General features: G+C 48.5%; 1 protein-coding gene across 8 annotated transcripts in view; it reads left to right on the forward strand.

Moving 5' to 3' along the window:
* The window catches only part of L3MBTL3 (L3MBTL histone methyl-lysine binding protein 3), a 120,900-nt gene that overhangs the window by 87,038 nt on the left and 14,576 nt on the right, over positions 1–19,286 (forward strand). For all 8 annotated transcript variants that reach the window (XM_035707044.2, XM_035707071.2, XM_035707053.2 and 5 more), the window contains 2 exons: positions 4,550–4,699; positions 16,198–16,277. In XM_035707044.2, coding sequence (XP_035562937.1) covers positions 4,550–4,699; positions 16,198–16,277 — 230 coding nt within the window. The remainder of the gene's footprint in view (positions 1–4,549; positions 4,700–16,197; positions 16,278–19,286) is intronic.

Consider the following 19,286-nt stretch of genomic DNA (forward strand, 5'->3'; position numbering starts at 1 on the left):
GCTCACTCGGCAGGACCACCCTTTCCCAATTGGGCCGCGTTCCTCCGAGGGTCCCCACGTCACAGAGTGTCAGTGATTATCTTGGGAGCATGTCTTCAGTGATGCAGCCCTGTATTGGCTAAAAGAAGGGGGACTAAAAAAAAAGTGGGGGGGCTATTGTGGGGAGTCATGGGAGATTTCATGGACAGCCGTGGTGGACTGGCAGGTAATTGGAACCAGTAGAGAATCACTCTTTTTTTTTTTTTTTGGAATGAGGGAGGGAGAGGTAGACCTTATGGCCTAAGGACCCGCGTACATGAGGAAGCCGGGGGGTGGGGGGTGGGAGGGGGCTTTAACCAGCAGTGTGTGCCAGCGCGGGGGGGCACGGTTGCTGGCTGGCAGAGCCTCGGGCAGGGCCGCGGGCAGCCGGGTCAGCTCCTGACACCCCCGCTCCTCAGCCCTTGCGCCTGCCTTTCCCGGGCTTCCCTCGCTGCGCCGTCCGGCTGGCAGGACACTAGTCCCCAACAGGCGCAGCCTGCTTCCCATCTCCTGGAGACGCTGCAGTAGCCGCAGCATCACGGATGCCCTTTGAAAGGTTCCCTTCGCTGGCGCTTTTGTCCTCACCGGGAACGCTGTGTTTAGGAAAACGTAATGAGAGAATTCTCTTTGGATTAATTTACTGAGAAACTGCATAAATCAAAACACGCATTCTTGGCTTAGATAACAAGGGATGTTGCTCTTTTAGGAAGAGGAATCAATTTTATGCCCACGTAAGCCAAGGGCTATGTTTTGACTAGCAGTTGTTGTTAGCTTCTCTGAAAAATTATAATGGTTGGATTTGATGTAAGAGGTGTTAGAAATAGAACATGTGTCTCAGCGATGAAATTTGAGGCTGCGATGTTTTCAGATGTTGAAATGTAAATAATCAGTGAGTGAGTTGAATGTGATGTTATTCTTATCTCCAGGGATGTTCAGGAGCCAGATTGCTCGGGGCCCCTTTCCAGCAAGGGAGCGTTGATCAGGGTGGTGTCCTGGGGTTTCCCTTTGTTGATTCATCCACTTGGGCCCCTGAAAGGCCACAGAGAGGGGGAGACTGAAGGAGACGTAGATTTCTGTGGAAGTAGGGGTTCTGCATCGCTAGTGCCTTGGAAGTCAGTGTTTTCTATGTGAGATTTGATCGTGGAGAAAATACACGAGGGAAAAAAAAATGGAGAGTATTTCCAGCAGCCTCTAGAAGGTCATCGTGAAATCCGCGGAAAGTTCTAAACATCTGGGCAGACAACCGCAGACTGGGCTCAGCGTCCATCCGTGTTTGCATGGCGAGCACACTTGCAGGGCGCCTGCTGTGGGCCTGGGGTGGGGGTGACGGTCTGTCCCTCCCCCTGGGGAGGCCAGTCTGGGGTAGGGAGACGTCCATAAGGCAGGGATGGAGCAGCAGACCCTTCCCTGAGGGAAGCAGAGAGCCCCCAAAGAGGAAGCCTGTCCAGAGCATTTCACACTACTGTTCACCGTCGCGGCTGCCCCTTCGCACGGTGGCCACCGCGCCCTTCTGAGGAGTGGAGGCAGATGCCAAGGCTTCCTGGGTGGCGGCATGCTCAGGGCTCACCTATGAGGTCTCTTGCAGTCCCCCTGGAGCTGTGGGCTGGCACTGTCCTACCCTGCGGTCCACAGGGCTGCCAGCCTGGAGCCGGTGAGGACGTGCCCGAGCGTCAGCGTTGAGGCCAGGCCCGGACGGACAGCAGTGTCTCCTGAGACTCCTGGACCCGATGGGAGGCCCTGCGGCCTGGCTGAGACTGCCTCGGGGACTTGGGCTGTGGGCTCGTGTGTGTTGCCCAGGGTTTTGTCCTGACAGCGAGCGAATGTTCGGGGCTCACTCAGACTGAAGGTGTCAACTTGTTTGAATGGATCTGTTCAGAATCGTAAGGCCTTGGGAGCTGGCGGTGGGTGTTGGTGGGCCAGGCGGCTCCCCCCGGGCTGGGTGGCCCCCAACGGCTCCCGACAGCCATGGCTGTGTTGTTGAGCCAGGGCTTTGCCAGGAGATGGGCCAGCCCAGTGTGGCGAGGCCCCGTGGAGACAGCCGTGTGACCTCCGTGCCCCCGCACACACCATGTCTGCAGCCCCGAGCCTGAACGGCAGGGAGCTGCCCTCATCCACCCGGGTGTGGACACTGCCAGGCTATGAGGTTGCTGCCACCTAAGATCACCTGAGCCCCGAGAACCGAGAATGAGGAAGGCGGCCCCTAGGGCAGCTGTGCAGCTGTGGGATGGGGAGGCAGCACCCTGACGGGTCCGGCTGGGTACACGGAGCTCCCCCTTGGGCTCCTGCTGTCCAGGAAGCGCGTGCCGGCCCGGGGCCCTGCCCACGTGGTGGAACACGCTCAGGCCGCAGACCCGCCGCTGTTGCCGTCCTCGCCATGAGGGCGCGGGACGGACTGTCACAGGCTGTGCCCGGCTGTGCTGTGCGGGGACGGAGCCGCAGAACACGTTGGAGCGGCTGTCGGGCCTCCCGGGGCCGCCAGCCGTCTGTCCATGTGCTGTTGCTCGCAGTCCGTGCCTTCCTGCCGCCCCCTGGTCTTGGTGGCTGCCTGGGTCGGGAGCTGGCTGGTTACCTGCCCTGGCGGCGCTAGCACACCCCCTGGGTGTCTGGGTGCAGAGGAGGAGGGGGTGCCGGCCCGAGGCGAGCTGGCCACCGGCCGCAGCCTCCCCACGGGCCCCTCCAGCGCCGAGAGCATGGAGCACCTCCAGCCCATCTGCCGTGTTGTACCCGCGGCCCTGCCTTCCCTGCACCACCTAAGGTTGGGGGGGGGGAACCCCCAAGAAGTTTCTGTCCTGAACTTAGGCACAAGCAGGCAGACTGTCGTGCCCGCAGCCCTCAGGCCCCAGGGCTTCCAGCTGCGGCGCTCCTGTTGCAAGGCCTGCGAGCTGCTGGTGCCCCGAGTGGCCATGGGTCGGCTGAGGGCGGGACACGGCTTTTGTCGCGTGTGACAACCCTCAGGGCAGGCATGTGGGCGGCTCCCCAGTGATCGTAAAGCCAGGGTTTACAGGCCACGGGGACGTGTGGGTTATGGCGTTACCGGGGTGTCAACAGCCCCCCCAGAGAAGTTAGCTTTGGCTGCGTCTTGCCATCACATGATGTGGGTAGGTGAGCTTGTGTGGAGGCCCGATGGGGAGAGGGCGCAGGCCGGGTAAGAGGCTGGCAGCGGGAGGCAGAGGCTCCAGGAGCATGGGGGCTCCATTCCTCCCTTGTTGGGGGGTCACGGGATGATGCGTCTGGGTCTAGACAGGGTCACCGCGGGGCGCGGGGGCAGGCCGGCAATGGGAAGGCCGCTCACAGCTGTGTCTGCAGCCCCGGGACCTGGGGATGGAGGGCAGGCCGCGGGGGACCATGTCCAGGGGCCCGGGCCTGCCCCCTCCACCCGCGCCGCCCTCCTCCGCTGCCTTTGCCTCCCCTTGGCCGGGTCCACTTGGGTCTCGTCCACCCAATCTGGACGCTGATGACCAAACAGCCCACGGAAGATCCGCGAGGGGCGCAAGGGATCCTGCGCCCACAGGCAACCTGCGGATTAAGGGGTGACTGCTTGGGAAGCACCCAGCGCGATATTTAGCGAGTGCTCCCGAAGTGTCTATTCTTGTCGGTCCCTGTCGCATGCGTTCACATCCGCACCGACAAAACGCCACGGACTTCCATGTTGTGCAGAGATACAATAAAGATCGTGCAGTCTCTGTAAGACCCAGCCGTTTCGATTGAAGGAAGCGTCCTAAAAGCACAGGGCCAAGGTGGGCGGGTGGGCGGGGTGCTCTTTATGTGCTGGAGGCCTGGGATGCGGGGTCCACCGTTGTCGCGGCCTGGAGAGCCGAGGCTGAGGCAGAGGAGTATACGGACTCAACGTTGCTTTAACGAGTAGCGACCTAGATTTCCTTTGCTTGGATAACAGGGGTGATCCCCGAATGGGACCCGAATAGGACCCAGAAGTCAACCAGGGGTCTAGAGGACACCGACCGGAGGGAAGAGAGCCAGAGGAGTCGTGATCCAAGTTGGCCTCTGGGCTCTTTCGTGTCGGAAGTGGGATTCAGTGCAGGTGGGGGTGCGTTTGACCTGGGCCGGGCCCAGCTGTTCCGGCCAGTGGGGACCCTGAGGCCGGAAGACCACTTCGGGAAGGAGATCTGCTCCATCCGCCCCGCCTCCCTCTCTGCCCAGCACCCCCACCAAGCCTCCTCTGATGTCCTGCGCATTTCTCTCTCTCGGGCTGATTATTCCGACGCATCCGCACAGGCCCTGCCCCTGCACAGAGGGGGCCCTTCAGCACTGGTTGTTCAGGCCCAGAGGGTTCATCACACTACACCTGAACATCTAATGCAGAGACACATTTTCTGTCGGAAGATCCTTAGCTTATGCCCTAGAGAGAAGACACTCCATAGGGTGCGTTTGATCACACGCGTGCGATAGATACGTGCAAATAGATACAACATTCAATTAAATAATTGGGATTTTATATTCCATAGCCTGTCATTTTAGTTAGAAGTGTGTTCTAATGGGAATGTTCTTTTTTCTTTTTCTTTTAATACTTTAGTGCTGCCAACTGTCCCTATTCAGAAATCAATTTGAATAAAGACCGAATTTTCCCAGACCGCTTAAGTGGTGAGATGCCTCCAGCTAGTCCATCATTTCCAAGAAATAAAAGGGCAGACACAAATGAAATCTCTTCATCTCCTGAAATCAGGTAATTAAAGTGGTAATATTGGTGTTATTTAGAAGTACTCTGGTTGAAAGAGGTTTTCTGTCTCAGGCGTTTAGTGTTCTCTGGTTATCTTTTCTTGGACATTATGGGAAACGCATTTGATTTAATGTGAAATGGTGGTGGAGACCAGAGGTCGGACTTTAGAAAAGTTAGGCGGAGGGTTGATAAAAGCATCTCTAAATCAAACAGGCTTTCTTCTGGCTGGCTCATCCTTTAGTTGGACGGTTTTGGTGTTAGAAGTTTAGAAATTCCAGTCATTTTACTTCAAGCCGGTTCATATTTCCGAATGAACCGATCAACATCTATCTAGAGCCTTCCTTTGAGAAAGATGTTGGGTTTTTGTGAAGAATGACCATTATTTCTTCTTCGTGCTCATGTCAAGCACTTGCCTATGTGTTGTTTCTTTTAATTACTAAGATGTTCGTTGCACTACATTTGACCCTTGAGTGACATAGGGGTTGGGGCGCTGACCCCCCCACACACAGCTGAAAATGCAAGTACAATGTTTAAGTCCCCAAAAACTTGACAACTAATAGCCTAGTATTGATTGAAAGCGTTGCACATAACATAGACAGTTGACTAACACATACTCTGCATGTTATGGGTGTTGTATGCGGCATTCTTGCAATGAAGTAGCCTAGAGAAAAAAAAAAGTCAAGAAAATCCTAAAGAAGAGAGTACATTTTCGATAGTGTACGTCTACTTTAAAAAAAAAAGAAATCAATGCATAAGTGGACCTGCTTGGTTCAAACCCATGTTGTTCAAGGGTCAACGATATAAGCTCAGTCCTCTAGTTCTGATTTCACTCGTTGAGATGAGCCAGAATGTTTTAAGCTCAGTGGATTATCAAATAAGGGACTAGATGTTGTTTGATCTTTCAGTAAAAGGTCATTAACTGAGAATACTCCTGAAAGGAAGAGCGGGTTAGCGGAAACATGTTCCTTCGTGCTTAGGTTTTGGGAGTTTCTTTTATTTATTTAAGATTTATTTATTCATTTGAGAGTGAGCGAGCGCACATGCACGTGCGCTCAAACAGGGGGAAGAGCAGAGGAAGGGTGAATCCCCTCCACTGGGCATGCAGCCCACCTCCGGGGGGATCCCGTGACCCCAGGACCATGACCCACGCTGAAACCAGGAGTCAGAAGCTCAGCCGACTTACCCGCCCGGGCCTCCCTTTCATGGAAGTATTTTCAAACCTAAGGCAACACAGTTCTCTATTTAAATACCTTACAACTTCCACTCTTATAGAGAGCCGGGTGGGTGTTTAAATTAATAAATCCGATTCTAAGTTCATAGCAATGCTGTTGGAGTAATAATGACATTTCAGGTGTCAGTATCCTTCTAGAAAAACAATTGTACCCTATGGATCGGGTGAACTGTAACTTCTTTAATTATTAACCACAAGAGGATGATTTTTTTTTTGACCTTTAAAAACTATGACCGATTTAACATAACTTCGTTTTACCCAACCCAGCCCTCCAGAATGAGGTTGTGCCACGTGAGGAAACTCCAGATAAATCGAGTACTAGCTCATACAGTAATAATTACAGATACAGAGTCCATTGACTCGGACTCAGCAGGTGGTAAGGCGACCTAGCGTTTAGATTTCAGAAGCCAAGATACTGTTTAAAATATCAACAGGATACTCCGAAGAGCCCGCAGGTCTATCTCGCAGGCTTTCTACTCACCATCCGGGCTCCAGGCCAGATTCCTAGGGCCAGCGTTTGCTCACAGCACAATCTCCTTGGGATGATGTCCTGGGGTCTTCCTCAATTCAAAATCTGTGGGGAAAAAAAAAAAAATTGTGATGGATTTGACCATTCCAGTGACCTGTCTTCTCCGAGGTGTAGTCATGGTTTTTCGTGAAATCACTGGGATTTAGGGAACAACCACAGGCATTTTTTTTTTTTTTTACCACGGGCATTTTTAGTTTTCTGTATAACCTATCACACACTTTCATCTCTAAATAGCTTTGTGTGTCGTAGATTTTTAGCCCACACCGACTTCTGAGTCCGTGAATGCTGACCTGCCGTTACTTTGAGTGGATATTTACACTTCTTGGTATTCAGGTTAATCTCTTCGAGTGATCTTTCAGTGGGTGAATGAGTGTCCCATTATTCATGCTTTTAGAGACCCATTTAGATTTCTTCTTGTCTTCCTTTTACCAGATTTACTATTTTTTACTTTTTTTTCCCCCCATAACTAGCAGTAACCTGAAACATTTGATTAGTTACATGCGAAGGAAACATGAGTGAGATGATGAAAATGACCCCTCAGTTTTTAAGGTGAACACTTTTGACCCAGATTTTTTTTCTCGCTGTGATTTTTACACTAAAGTATTTTTAAGACATGACTGCAGACATTTTGACCTGCCAGCCTAAATGCTTCCTTAGGCGTACTTGGAAAAACAGTATGTTTCAAAACAACACGGCTTTATTTACTCTTCAAAATTTTTTTAATTCTTTAAAATTCTTGAAAACTGGCTTCCGATGATTTTTTTCCCCTACTGCAGGCAGGCGCTGGTGCTCAGAGCAATTGCAGTGGCACGGGGTAATTTAGATATAAAGGATCATGAGGTGGCCACATCATAAACGTGAACAAATAAAAAAAAGGTTGTTAATGAAAAAGTGTATCTTACGTACGGCCTGCGGACGGTTGATTTGAGGTAGAATTAACAGGGTCAGCTTCGGCCGGCTTTTCTGCTGTGAGTGAATCTGAAACATGCAATATTTTTTTCATCTCGTAAGTAAATATAAAATATTGGGACTGTTGGTTTCTTTAGCCCGACCGAAGAATGAAGTCATGAGCTGTGCAAAGCCCCGAGAGCAGGGACTCATAATAAGCCCCCAGTAAACGTCAGCTTGTGTTGACATGGCAAGAGGAATGGGTTGCTTGTTGCACGGCGTCCTCTCAATTTTTTTTTTTTAAGATTTTATTTATTCATGAGAGACAGAGAGAGAGAGAGAGAGGCGGAGACCCAGGCAGAGGGAGAAGGAGGCTCCATGCAGGGAGCCCGACGCGGGACTCCATCCTGGGACCCCAGGATCAGGCCCTGGGCTGAAGGCAGGTGCTCAACCGCTGCGCCCCCCAGGGATCCCCATGCACAGCATCCTCTTATTCCGGCGGAGCAAAGGAAGGCTGCCCACTTCCGTGCTGCTCCCACGTGAAACTCCAATTCCGCGTTCCAGGCGGTTCTTGCAATACCAGGTCTTGGCTTCTCCTCTTATCCCGTAGTCATTGCATACGTGGATGAGACTTCGCATCCGGATTTTAATGCATTTTCTCTGCATCCCTTGTCATGATTTACTGAATTTGGTGGCCAGACTCTACTGGGTAGGTGTTTTGTTTTACTGCTCTTCGGCACAGTAAGAGACTGTTTGTAACCCCAGAGGTGGAGTCAGAGAGGAAGGCTGAACTGTGGGGGTGCCTGGGGGGGATGAGGACGGCACGGGCGGGGCGAGGAAGTGGGGGGGCAGGGCCGCTGGGCCGGGGCACCCGGGCAGCTGTCTGGGGGCTGGTTAGTACCGCCTGCCTGTCTAGAGGCACGCGGTGCCCCCTGCCTCCTGCCCCGTGCACAGTGGCTCTCAGGTGCCGGGGGTCCCTGGGTAGGACTAGCGGGCACTGCTCTGCTCCGGCCGCCGCCACGGGACCAGGTCGGTGCGACGGGGCCACAGGCGTGTCCTCCTCTCCCACTGGCTCCGAGCCATCTGCTTGGCCGGGCCTAGGGCAGCCTGTGTGCACAGCCCTGGCTCCTGGGCATGGCCTTGGATCCCCAGGGACCTCCCTAGGCTCTAGGCGGGGGCCCGGGCCAGCCCAGCAGCACCCCCAGGCTGGGGCCTCAGCGTCCGCACTGGAGCACTTGGGGGTGCGGGTGGGTCTCCCTGCTTGGGACTGGCGCCGACTTCCGTTCGTCCTGCAGCCAAAAGGCCCTATGGTGGGCCCGGCCGGCAAGGTCTAGGCTCCTGGTCAGCCCCGCTGCAGCCCCTCGGTCCGCGGCAGTCCCCCTTCCCCCGGCCTCAGGCACCGTCGGTCCCCCAGGGCCGCTTCTTCCTCTCCGAGCTCGCGGGCCTTCCATCCGTTGCACGCGTCCTGAGTTGGGCCTGGCAGGGGCTCCACACGGCGGGGGCCGCGTCCTCCATGGCCCTGAGGTAACAGGTGCACCGAGCGCTGGGGCACGGGTTGCGGGGTGACGGCCCGCGGCCTTCAGAGGAGACGGGCAGTGGGGGTGACCTCGTGTGCTGCTGAGACGCCCGCTCTCCACGTGGTCGCGCCACGCCCCGCGGCACCTACTGAGGGAGAAGGGGGGTCCCCTCTGGCCCTGGCACCCTCCCCAGACCCTGGAGCTTTAGTCCCGCCCCCACGCAGAGCATGGCCCCACAGGAGCCGGGCGGGAGGGCGGGGCGTCCAGGCCCGGGAGCAGGTGGGCTGGGTGCTCGTCAGGTGGGGGCCCGGGCCTCGGAGGAGCCGCAGGAACCACGGCACACGTGGACCTGGGGGTGGGGGGTGGGGGGCGTCCTTGGTTCCCCAGCCGCAATGGGGCATCTGTGCTGCGCCCCGTGTTTCCAAGGAGAATACACTTTGCTCACGGGGAGAGCAGCTGTCTCTGCGCGGGGCTCCCGGCCTGGCAGCCCCACGGCTCTGCGCGCCCTCCCCGCCTGCAGGCCTGCGTCTCTAGATCTTGGGGAAACCTGGGTCTCGAACTCTGTGTTGCATCAGAGCCATCAGGTGTTTGTTAAGATGCAGCTTTCAAAGCACCATCTCCAGAGATACTGACGCAGGAAACGTAAGGTGCGTCCCAGTTCTTTTTTCCCTTTTTTAAATGTATCCATGAGAGACCCAGAGGGAGGAGAGACACAGGCCGAGGGAGAAGCAGGCTTGATGCAGGGAGCCCCATGTGGGACTCGATCCCGGGCCCCGGGGTCACGCCCTGGGCCGTACGCAGGCGCCCAACTGCTGAGCCCCCCAGGGGCCCCTGTTCCCAGTTCATTTTTAACAAGCACCCCCAGGAGACGGATGCCCGTGATCTCTGGGTTAGGCTTTAGGAATTATTCCTGGATATAAAGGCCCTTCTCTGCAGTACCACGACGGGTCACCAAATGGAGAGCGTCGGCGTCTGCCCCACGGAGGCTTCTTCCCGGGAAATCTATTCTACAGCTGCTTGTAATTGTGTTTCTAAATTAGGGGCTACCTCTGTTAAAAATCGTGGCACGTTGGAAGCTCCGTGTTGTTGGGCCTTAGACACAACCGCAGGAACCCGGTGAGGCACGTGTCAGGCGTCTGCTCAATGCTAGTGTGACCTTGCGGGGCCGAGGGCTGTGATTAAGCTAAATCCAACGAAAAAGTTCAGTCTCAAAAAAAGAAAAAAGAAAAAAGAAAAAGAAAAAGTTCAGTCTCTCCGGTTCACTGTAGGCCCTTCAAGTGGCTCCTCAAGTCGTAGGGCGGGCATTTGTGCTGCGAGTCACCCAGAACGGTTGTAGGAATTGCAGCTCTGAACCATCCTACACGTGTTTCTAGGATGAATCCCCTTTGCCAGGCTGCACCGAGAGCCAGTCTGCAGCTGAGGAAGGCTCTAGGAAACGCAGGAAAACAAGCTCACGTAGCTAGGGACCTGCAAGCAGGGGAAAGCCCCTCTACTTTGCAGAGCTGCAGGATCCACTAGAATCCCACCTGCTTAGAGCCGCAAATTCTAAAAGGTCAGAGACGCGAATTGGGAACTCGAGCGAGGACCTTGGCGGTGCTGTAGGAGGCTCCCCGAGCCTGGGCCCTAGGGCTGGCAGGCGGAGCAGGTCATTCTGGGGGCGCAGGCGTTACCTGCCCCCTAAAGCCCGTCCACCCCGCTGTCCGCTGCCGGAACCACAGGCAGCTCCGCGCGGCCGCTTGTGCGCGCAGAGGAGCATCCCGGTGCAAGGAGGAGGACGGAGCCTGTCGCCCCAGGGTGTCGCAGCCACCCTCCCACCCCGTCTCGCACGGTGACTCTGTCACACATAGTGGAACAGCACTGACATCTGCTCACTGTCCTCTGACGACACAGAGGGACGCAGTCTTGCTCTTCTTGTCGCGCATGATCCTTGCTCCCCAGGGCGGACGGGAGTGGGTAAGGGCTTGACAGGTCCCAAAGGCATCTACGAAGCAATTGCTGCATTAGCTTTCCCGGAGGGTTTTTCCTTGGAATCTGATAATATCCACGGTGTTGACTCACCGTATGTATCACTTGCCTTCATTAGCATATGTTCCTTATGCCTGAGTTATAATTGAATAGGCTTACCAGTCACTGTCTTATTTTTATTTTTTAATTTAACTTAAATTTTTTTAACATTTTATTTATTCATGAAAGACACAGAGAGAGAGAGAGAGGCAGAGACACAGGCAGAGGGAGAAGCAGGCTCCATGCCAGGAGCCCGATGTGGGACTGGATCCCAGGTCTCCAGGATCAGGCCCTGGGCCCGAGGCAGGTGCCAAACCACTGAGCCACCCAGGGATTCCCCAGTGTCTTATTTTTAATCATCAAATAAATAGTAAACCGTATGTACCTCTGAGGCCGTGTTTCTGAAAGTGCTATTAAAACCCCAGGCTCGGGCAGTTCAGGCTCCGGCTCTCTACGTCAGCCCAGATCCTGATCTTGGGGTCATCAGGTCAGGGCCTGCTTCTCTCCCCCTGCCCCCCCGCCCCCCACTGGCTGTCTCTCACGTTCTATCCTCTCTCCCTATACAATAAACAGATAAACCTTCAGAGACTCTATTCAGATGTTAGCCGTAGACATAAAAGTTTAAATCCCACTGGTTTTTATTTGCCATCTTTTCTGTGTCCCTTTGAAGATGGTGACCTCTTCGTACGGAAGCTGTGCAAGCACACCCTCCTCTTCGTTCGTAGAAGGCATTTGCAGACAGTTCGAGTACTCTTTCATAATTCCTCTAAAGTATAAACCCTGAGATTCTCTTTCTCTGATTTTTTTTTTCCCAGTGAGTAACCTCAGCCCAGAAATTTAAGAAAAAAAAAATTGCTGGGGTCATGCATGCACAGAAACCTCCTTTTCATGTTCAAAACAGAAATCCCTTCGTGTTTTTGCAGCCCTCACTCCGTTCATTGTGTCACCTCTTGTTGCTGGGGGGGCACAGGTACTTTTGAGCTCTCACGAAACCCCCGTGAGGCCAGAATAAGCTCCGCTGGAGAGAGAAGGTAGGGTTATTTCAAGCCAGGAGCCAAACCAAACTCATGCTGGATTTAGAGAGTTGGCTGAAATCCCTGAATTGAAGCAAAGTAATTGTTTCACTTTTTTTTTTTTTTTTCAATACAGTTTTTAACAGACTGGGGACGGATTGAAGCATAAATGGCTAGGGATTGTTTTTAAATGAAAAACAGACTTGAAGAACTATAGCTGTTTGCATTCAAATGCACCCTGTTACTAGGAATTTACCCTTCTGATGTTTGTTTTGCTAATAATTACTACCAAGCGTATTTAGGCTTAGATAGTAAGGCTTCTAAAGCATGGTAGTTAATTACAGAGAAAAAGAGGATGCTGACTCATAAAGAGCACATTTTTTGCACTTGAGTGGATTCCACTATCTTAATTACAAGCCCAAGGAGTATTCTTGAGTAAGATCTTAGCTATGATTATATTTAAATTCAAGCTAAAAAAAAGAAAAAGTTGAAATAAATTGGTTTTTGAAAATTCTAAAATCTCAAGGGAAATCTCTGTATTCCAGGTACTTTTCTGGGTGTTTTTACCTACGTCAGCCCACTCAATCTTCACAGCTCACGTGGGGTGGGTGCTGCTCTTACTACATCCCCCACCCAGAAGTGGAGAGCCCCTCTCGGTCACAGGTCACACAGCTCCTCAGTAGCAGACCTGGGTTCGGCTGCAGTCTGGCTCCTAACTTTGACTCCAAAAAGTATTTTAAGACCTGAAAGGAAACAGGTGACTGTGGATGGTTTTATTCCGAAATAGAAGTAGTTCTTCAATCGTAGAGGCTGCCATGGATCACGCTCCTGCTTGTATGTCTGGCTGCGTGCAGCACGTCCTAGTCCTTATTTTACGGAGTCCTCGAAGTGCCCGTGAGGAAAAGGATTTATTATCCTTGTTTTACAGATGATGCAGCTGCAAAGTGGGGGGGTTAAGTCACTCGCTAAAGATCATTTAGAACTAAGTAGCAGAGCTGAGGTTGGAACAAGGTCAGTTCACTCCCCGAGACCATCCTTGCAGCCCACTTGGGTCCTGATCCCTTAGCCCCCTGCCCATCCCCACCCGGCCAGCTGGCGCCTCATTCCTCAGTGACATTGTTGGAAAGTGTTGACTGAGAGGAGAAAGAAAGTAGAGGAGACTTTATGCAGAGCAAAATTGCAGAGCGTGAAAATATTTTTGGTTCTTTTTTTTTTAACGAGAGCCTGTTCAAGAAGCGTCTCTGGTCCCATGTTCCCGAGGGCTTGGTGAAGTCACCGCCGAGTTTGGCCCCGAGGCTGATGGAAAGGGAAGGCCTGTGCAGCTGCAGTGACTTGGTGCTCAGGAAACTGGCGGCCTACGTCAAGGATTTGGTGTTTGCGCAGAGGAAAAAAGCCATCACGGCGCCTCTTGGGTCAGAATTGGCGGTGAACCGCCGCACCTCCCAGGAGAGGGAAATTTTGGTTGCCCAATTGAGAAACCAGGTTTTGTTTTAAATAAAACACAAAGCAAGCAAGAAGGAGTCTAATTCCCCCCGCCTGACCTTGTCAGGAGAAGACGGGTATGCTGTCTTCTGAAGGAGTGCAAGGGCGAAAACTATGTAATGGTCGGATGTAATCATGGACTTTGGTGTCAGTAGGGCCTGGTGCTACACCTGCCCTACAGACTTGGCATTGACCTCTTTGCATTGCAGCGGCTGATAGTAGGACCTTCTTCCAGTGATTGTTGTGAAATGCTGGATCTGAAGGTCTCAGCCAGCCTTCGGTGCGCAATATGCTCTTGTGACTTTTCTTACTATTAACTGCTCCCACGTTTCTGGGTGTGCTTAGTTAGGATACTGGGCGTGCTTGCTTAGGATGCTCACTTCGTGACTTCGTGGTTCTGTTCATCCATCTAGTTCATGGTGCTTGTTCTAATAGACCACTCAGATGAGCCCACTGCTCCAGCCCTCCCACTTGCTAGCTGAACGAAATATCACGTAGAACCCCCATTAGTCACTTTTAATTTTAAGTTATTAGCAGAATCAATATTTTAATTGGAAATAAAACATTCGATAAACATTTCTTCTAGAGTCCTTTACTTGGATAGTGTGACATGAAGGTAAATACTCATGTTTATATATTCCTTTTTTTTTTCATGTTTATATATTCCCAAGTTAAATGGGTTCAGTGTAATATCATGAGTCCAAGTAGGGAAAATGGAAACTGAACTTTGCTTCTTTGGGGATGGATTATGACAGATACAGGCATGAAGAAACTTTTTGGGTCAGAGGTCTTATTTTCTTTTCTCTGTCTCCATTCTCTCATAGAAAATGGTCCTTGTCTTACATTTCATAAAATAAATCAGGGCATTGTATTTGGGCATATGAAATAGAACTTTCCTCTTACTTAAGTCTTATACTTTTATTTTAATAAAATTTACTGTAAAGGAATGCTGTGCTTCATTAAGACCACAAAAATGTAAAACTGTTATCAGTGGACAATTCTGATCATGAAAATGTAAATATTTAGAAAGTTCTGAGACTTAATTTTAGTCCTTGATCTTACTTTGTCTCCCCGCCCCACCACCACCACCCCTTCAATCATTCATTAAAGCTTTTAGGAAATCTGCAATAACTAATTGGGAAATTTTTTTTGACTCTGAGAAATGCCAGTTTTAAGTTATACCACTGTACTATATGATTTTTTTTTCTAATAAATATTAAGATAGTCATCCCCAAACAACCTTTTTCAGTGGTCGCGATACTTACTGGGATAGATTTGCAGGCTCAAAGAATTTAATATAAAATAAATCCAGAAGATCACATAAGCTGATTTTGGCATGTTGTAATTACCAAAATTACAAATTTAGCACAGTTTTTACGGAGAAGACAGTTTTCAATTAATGTGTTTCCTCCAATTATCAGCAATATTCTTACTTTTTTCCTATACTTCTGTCTCCCCACTTTTAATGGAATAAGAGCTTCCATAGTCATTTAATTGATTATTCTTGGGAAAAGGTATGTTTTTTTTTGTATAAAAAATGATTCGTCCTCGTTCTCAAATAAGCAAGTTTTCTTCAGCATTTGTGTTGTAGGTTGTTTTTAGTATGGACTTGGCCAGAGAGCTCTGATCTCAGTGAAATTTCACATGTGTCCCTGGAAATGGTCTAAAAAGTACTGAGCATGTATTCATGGCATGCTTATGCGCTAGCGTGGTTGTGTTCAGTTATCATCATTCAAATGCAGAATAAATTAGTGCCTTTGTAATTAGGACTGTACAACTTTATATGTTGTTGCGGTATTTGGTTTCAAACGTATTTGCCTTTTTCTTAAAACTTACCAGTAGAAGTATAATCTGGATCTTTAAGGAACCCAGGGTATGTTTATAAAGGTAATAACCCATAAGAAACAACAGGACATCAAAAACACAGAATATTACAAAGCATTGAAGGGTGTAAGGCAGGTACCATGGCCTGGATGGTCCCGGGAAATTGGAGAGTGGAATGTATTTGGAACTCTGGAAATGGAAAAATTAGGTTGAAAAATTTTTAGATATTTGGAATTTAGCTTTAAAGAAAATATAATTAGTCTGTGCTTGGTTCCCTTTAGCACCATTTTTGTCCCTGACTTAAGGGCAAAGCTCTAAATTAAGATTGCAATGATTCCATCCCAGTTTAGAGCATTTTTGGCATGTTTAGATTAGCATCAGGTCATTCCTGGTCAAAAAGAGTTGGAATCAGTTCAGCCTACACATTTGACCTGATTAAGCCAGGAAAAGCTTCCTAGAATTGAGTTGGATTCTTCTGGGCCAATCTCAGGCTCAACCCCAAATCCCAGGACTGAGTGTCATATATATGCTACTTGATTAAATGGTCTAGACTTTGAAAATATGCTCTTACCTTAAATTTAGTACGGAACCAAGTAAAATTCTTCATAAATACATGTCCCAGTTTAAAGTCAAGTTATTCAATACTTATATTTGCCAGAAGAGTTCCCCTTAATACCATTCTTAGCTTTTAAAAAAAATCTCCTTTCTGAACTGTAAATGAAAATTGGTAATGATGAAAATGGGTATTAATAGATGTTATTAATAGGAGTTGCTTCTTAGTAGAACTGAAAATCCTTTCCGACATCTTAGTGGTCTCATGCTTTTATTTTGTTTTTTTTGGTTTAGTATTCCATGTTTTTATTTAAATTCCGGTTAATTAGCAAACAGTATAATACTAGTTTCAGGAGTAGGATTCCGTGATCTATCACTTACATACAGCAGTTGCTGAGATGCAGTGCTGACCCACCCGTTAACGTGCATCTATTACAAAACACTGAAACACCCGTTTTTCTCAGGGACCAGCATGCTGATGACATCAAAGAAGACTTTGAAGAGAGAACAGAAAGCGAAATGAGGACGTCGCATGAAGCCAGAGGTAGCCATAATAATCTCATATTATTGATGGACGTTACTGTTAATACTCAGCAATCAGAACTTGACTAGAATATAGCAGCCCTCCTATATTAAAGATAAACTTCATTTAGTTGGTTTATTCCTTTATCACAGGCTATCAAAGTTTACTGTTCAGGGTAAATATACAGTTGACCTTGAACAGCGGGGACTTGAACTGTGCGGGTCCACTCACAACACAGATTTATTTTTTTCCCTGATAAATACAGTATAGTTCTCTTCTTTATGATTTTCTTAAAGTTCTCTTCTACATTTTCTCTTATTTATGATTTTCTTAATGACGTTTTCTTTTCCCTAGCTTACGTTATTGAAGAATGTAGTATTTGATACATATAACTTATAAAATCTGTTAATCAACTGGTTAGGTTATTGCTAAGGCTTCTGGTCAACCATAGGCTATTGGTAGTTACATTCGGGGGGAATCAAAAGTTACACAGATTAAAAAAAAAAAGTTCTACCCAGATTTTTGACTGTACAGGGGTCTGTGCCCATAACCCCTGCAATGTTCTAGGGTCAACTGTAGTATATAATCCATAATGATATGGATTCATCTGTGACCTGTATTTACAGTCTCTTTCACATATCTGTGCAGTATCATATGTAAGTAAGGTTTGGGTAACATTCTATGTGGTTCTGGGGATATGTTTTCTTTGGTATTGATGATGTCATTTGCTTCATATGTTCAAAACTCACCTCAGCACGTGTATTGAAATCCAAATGGAATTAATAAGGACTTAGTCTAAGACCACAGAACGAAGAGAAAATCCTTGGGAGAAATGTTTTAAGTTGTGTTGGAGAAGTAACTTGTCTGACATTTTTGCTAAAAAGACACTACAAGCCTAACTATGTAATGAAGTCATAATGACTGTTAATCATAGTATATATTATATTTGTAATTCACACATAATTACTATTTTTTATGAGAAATTGTTAGCCTGCTTGTGACTTTAATGATTGTCCGTGGACACTTTGCTTTTTCATGTGTTTTTTTTTTGCCTTAGGTTATTATATAAGATTTGAGATTGGCACCTAATGACTTCCTGCAGTGACCTAGTCCATGAGCGATGCATTGATTTCCGTATCTGATTTCTAGAAAGCAATAATTTGTGATTATGTCAACGGCTACATTCCCTGCTGTCTTACGTCCTCTCGTGTTCTATTAGTGCGATGCCGCATTTGAGCCCTGCGGTGGCCAGGGTTTGAATCCCTTCTCTGCCACCTGCTAGGTGTGTGATTCTGGACACTGCACGGAACACCTCTCAGGGCTCCTGCTCCTTCCCCAAAAGAATGAGGGCAACTCCTTCCCAGGTTGTCATGGCGATTAAGTGCATTTCTAAGTTGTTTCAGAGGGAGCCTGGCTCCTAGGAAGTGCCATGCAAGCGTTTGATTATTTTAAATGTTTCTGGCCATTTAGAAAGAAAGAAAAAAGCATTTACTTTCTGACAGTGTTGTCATCCAGGTGTCCTGGATTCCTAGACAAAGGTTGGGGCTTTCCTTGTGAATGGTAGTTAGGATCACAGCCTTTGTTCCCACCAGGGCCCCACCCCTTCCAGCTCTGCAGCTCTGCAGCCGGCTCTGTGCCTCAGTTGCCTCCTGTGTGAAATTAATGTAGTCATGTGGTCGCATCAGTGGCTGAAGGGTTAGCCGGGGGCGGTAGTAGTAGAATAGTAGGATTGTAGAATAAGTGTGTGTTGCGTGAGATTGTCTCATCCTTGAGAATTCAGACAGATTCAGAATAGAATCCTCTAGACTCTGAACTTTTGGAGGGAGTAATAATTTGCCCAACTTTTCAGTCTCTTCCGAACTTAGTGATTCATTTAACCTTTTATTTGATTTGCTGAGCAGATTTTGATCATTTTTTTCTGGAAATGATCTGGACAATTATTATTCTCTTAATAGAGAATTTGGCTTGATTAACATATATGCACGGTGTTCTTCATCTTTTATTTTTGTCCTGTTGGTCTCAATTTGAATTGCCTGAGTTTTTCTGTTTTATTCTCTCCAGAAACATAATTAGGATTCATATATGACTCTTAATTATTGTTCACACCTACAAAACCTATAGTTCAGTATCCATATATTATTTACAGTCTTATTTTTTATCAGTGAGAGAGAGCCTCACAAAATAAGTTGCTCTGAGAATTTTTGCACATATGTTTGTGAGACTTGACTATTAATATCTCATCCATTTTTAGCCTCTTAAAATGAATTTGATAAGTTTCCTTCATTATCAAAGTTTGGAAACATTTTATATAAAACTTTCATAAAACAGGGCACCTGGGAGGCTCAGTAGGTTAAGTGTCTGTCTTCAGCTCAGGTCATGATCCCAGGGTTCTGGGATCGAGCCCCAAGTCTGACTCCCTCCTCAAAGGGAAGTCTCCTCCTTTCTCTCCCTCTGCTCCTGCCTCCTTACATGTGCATGCACAGGTGCATGCATGCGATCTCTCTCTTTCTCTCTCCCTCTCTCAAATAAATAAATAAAATCTTTAAAAATAAATAAAATTTCATAAAACTAATTTCAATCATGCTATGATTGTCAACTGGTCTTTAAACCCAGGAAACCTCTTTCAGTTATAATTTATTACTTATGCTCTGTTCTCTTGATGACTGGTAATACTTATTATTCTTGAGTTAGAGCCAAGGGATTATGTTTATATTCAAAATATTTAACAATGGGTTTGGCATCCAACCTTGCACAAGACAAAATCAACACTGGTCTTAGTGCTGAAGGAGAGTTTTGGAAGCTCTCTGCTATGCCAAGAATTACTTTTAATTGTCGGACCTTATGGAAGTCCAGTAAGGGCCTGGCTGCCTTGGGGAGGGTGGGAGCGGGATGTAGGGGGCATCATCATACCAACCAACATGGAAGTATTTTAGCTTTCTTTTTCTTCTTCTTCTTCTTCTTCTTCTTCTTCTTCTTCTTCTTCTTCTTCTTCTTCTTCTTCTTCGGAGAGAAAAAGAGAACAAGCATGCA

This window comes from Canis lupus, chromosome 1, assembly GCF_003254725.2.
Source record: "Canis lupus dingo isolate Sandy chromosome 1, ASM325472v2, whole genome shotgun sequence".
Classification (NCBI taxonomy): Eukaryota; Metazoa; Chordata; class Mammalia; order Carnivora; family Canidae; genus Canis; species Canis lupus.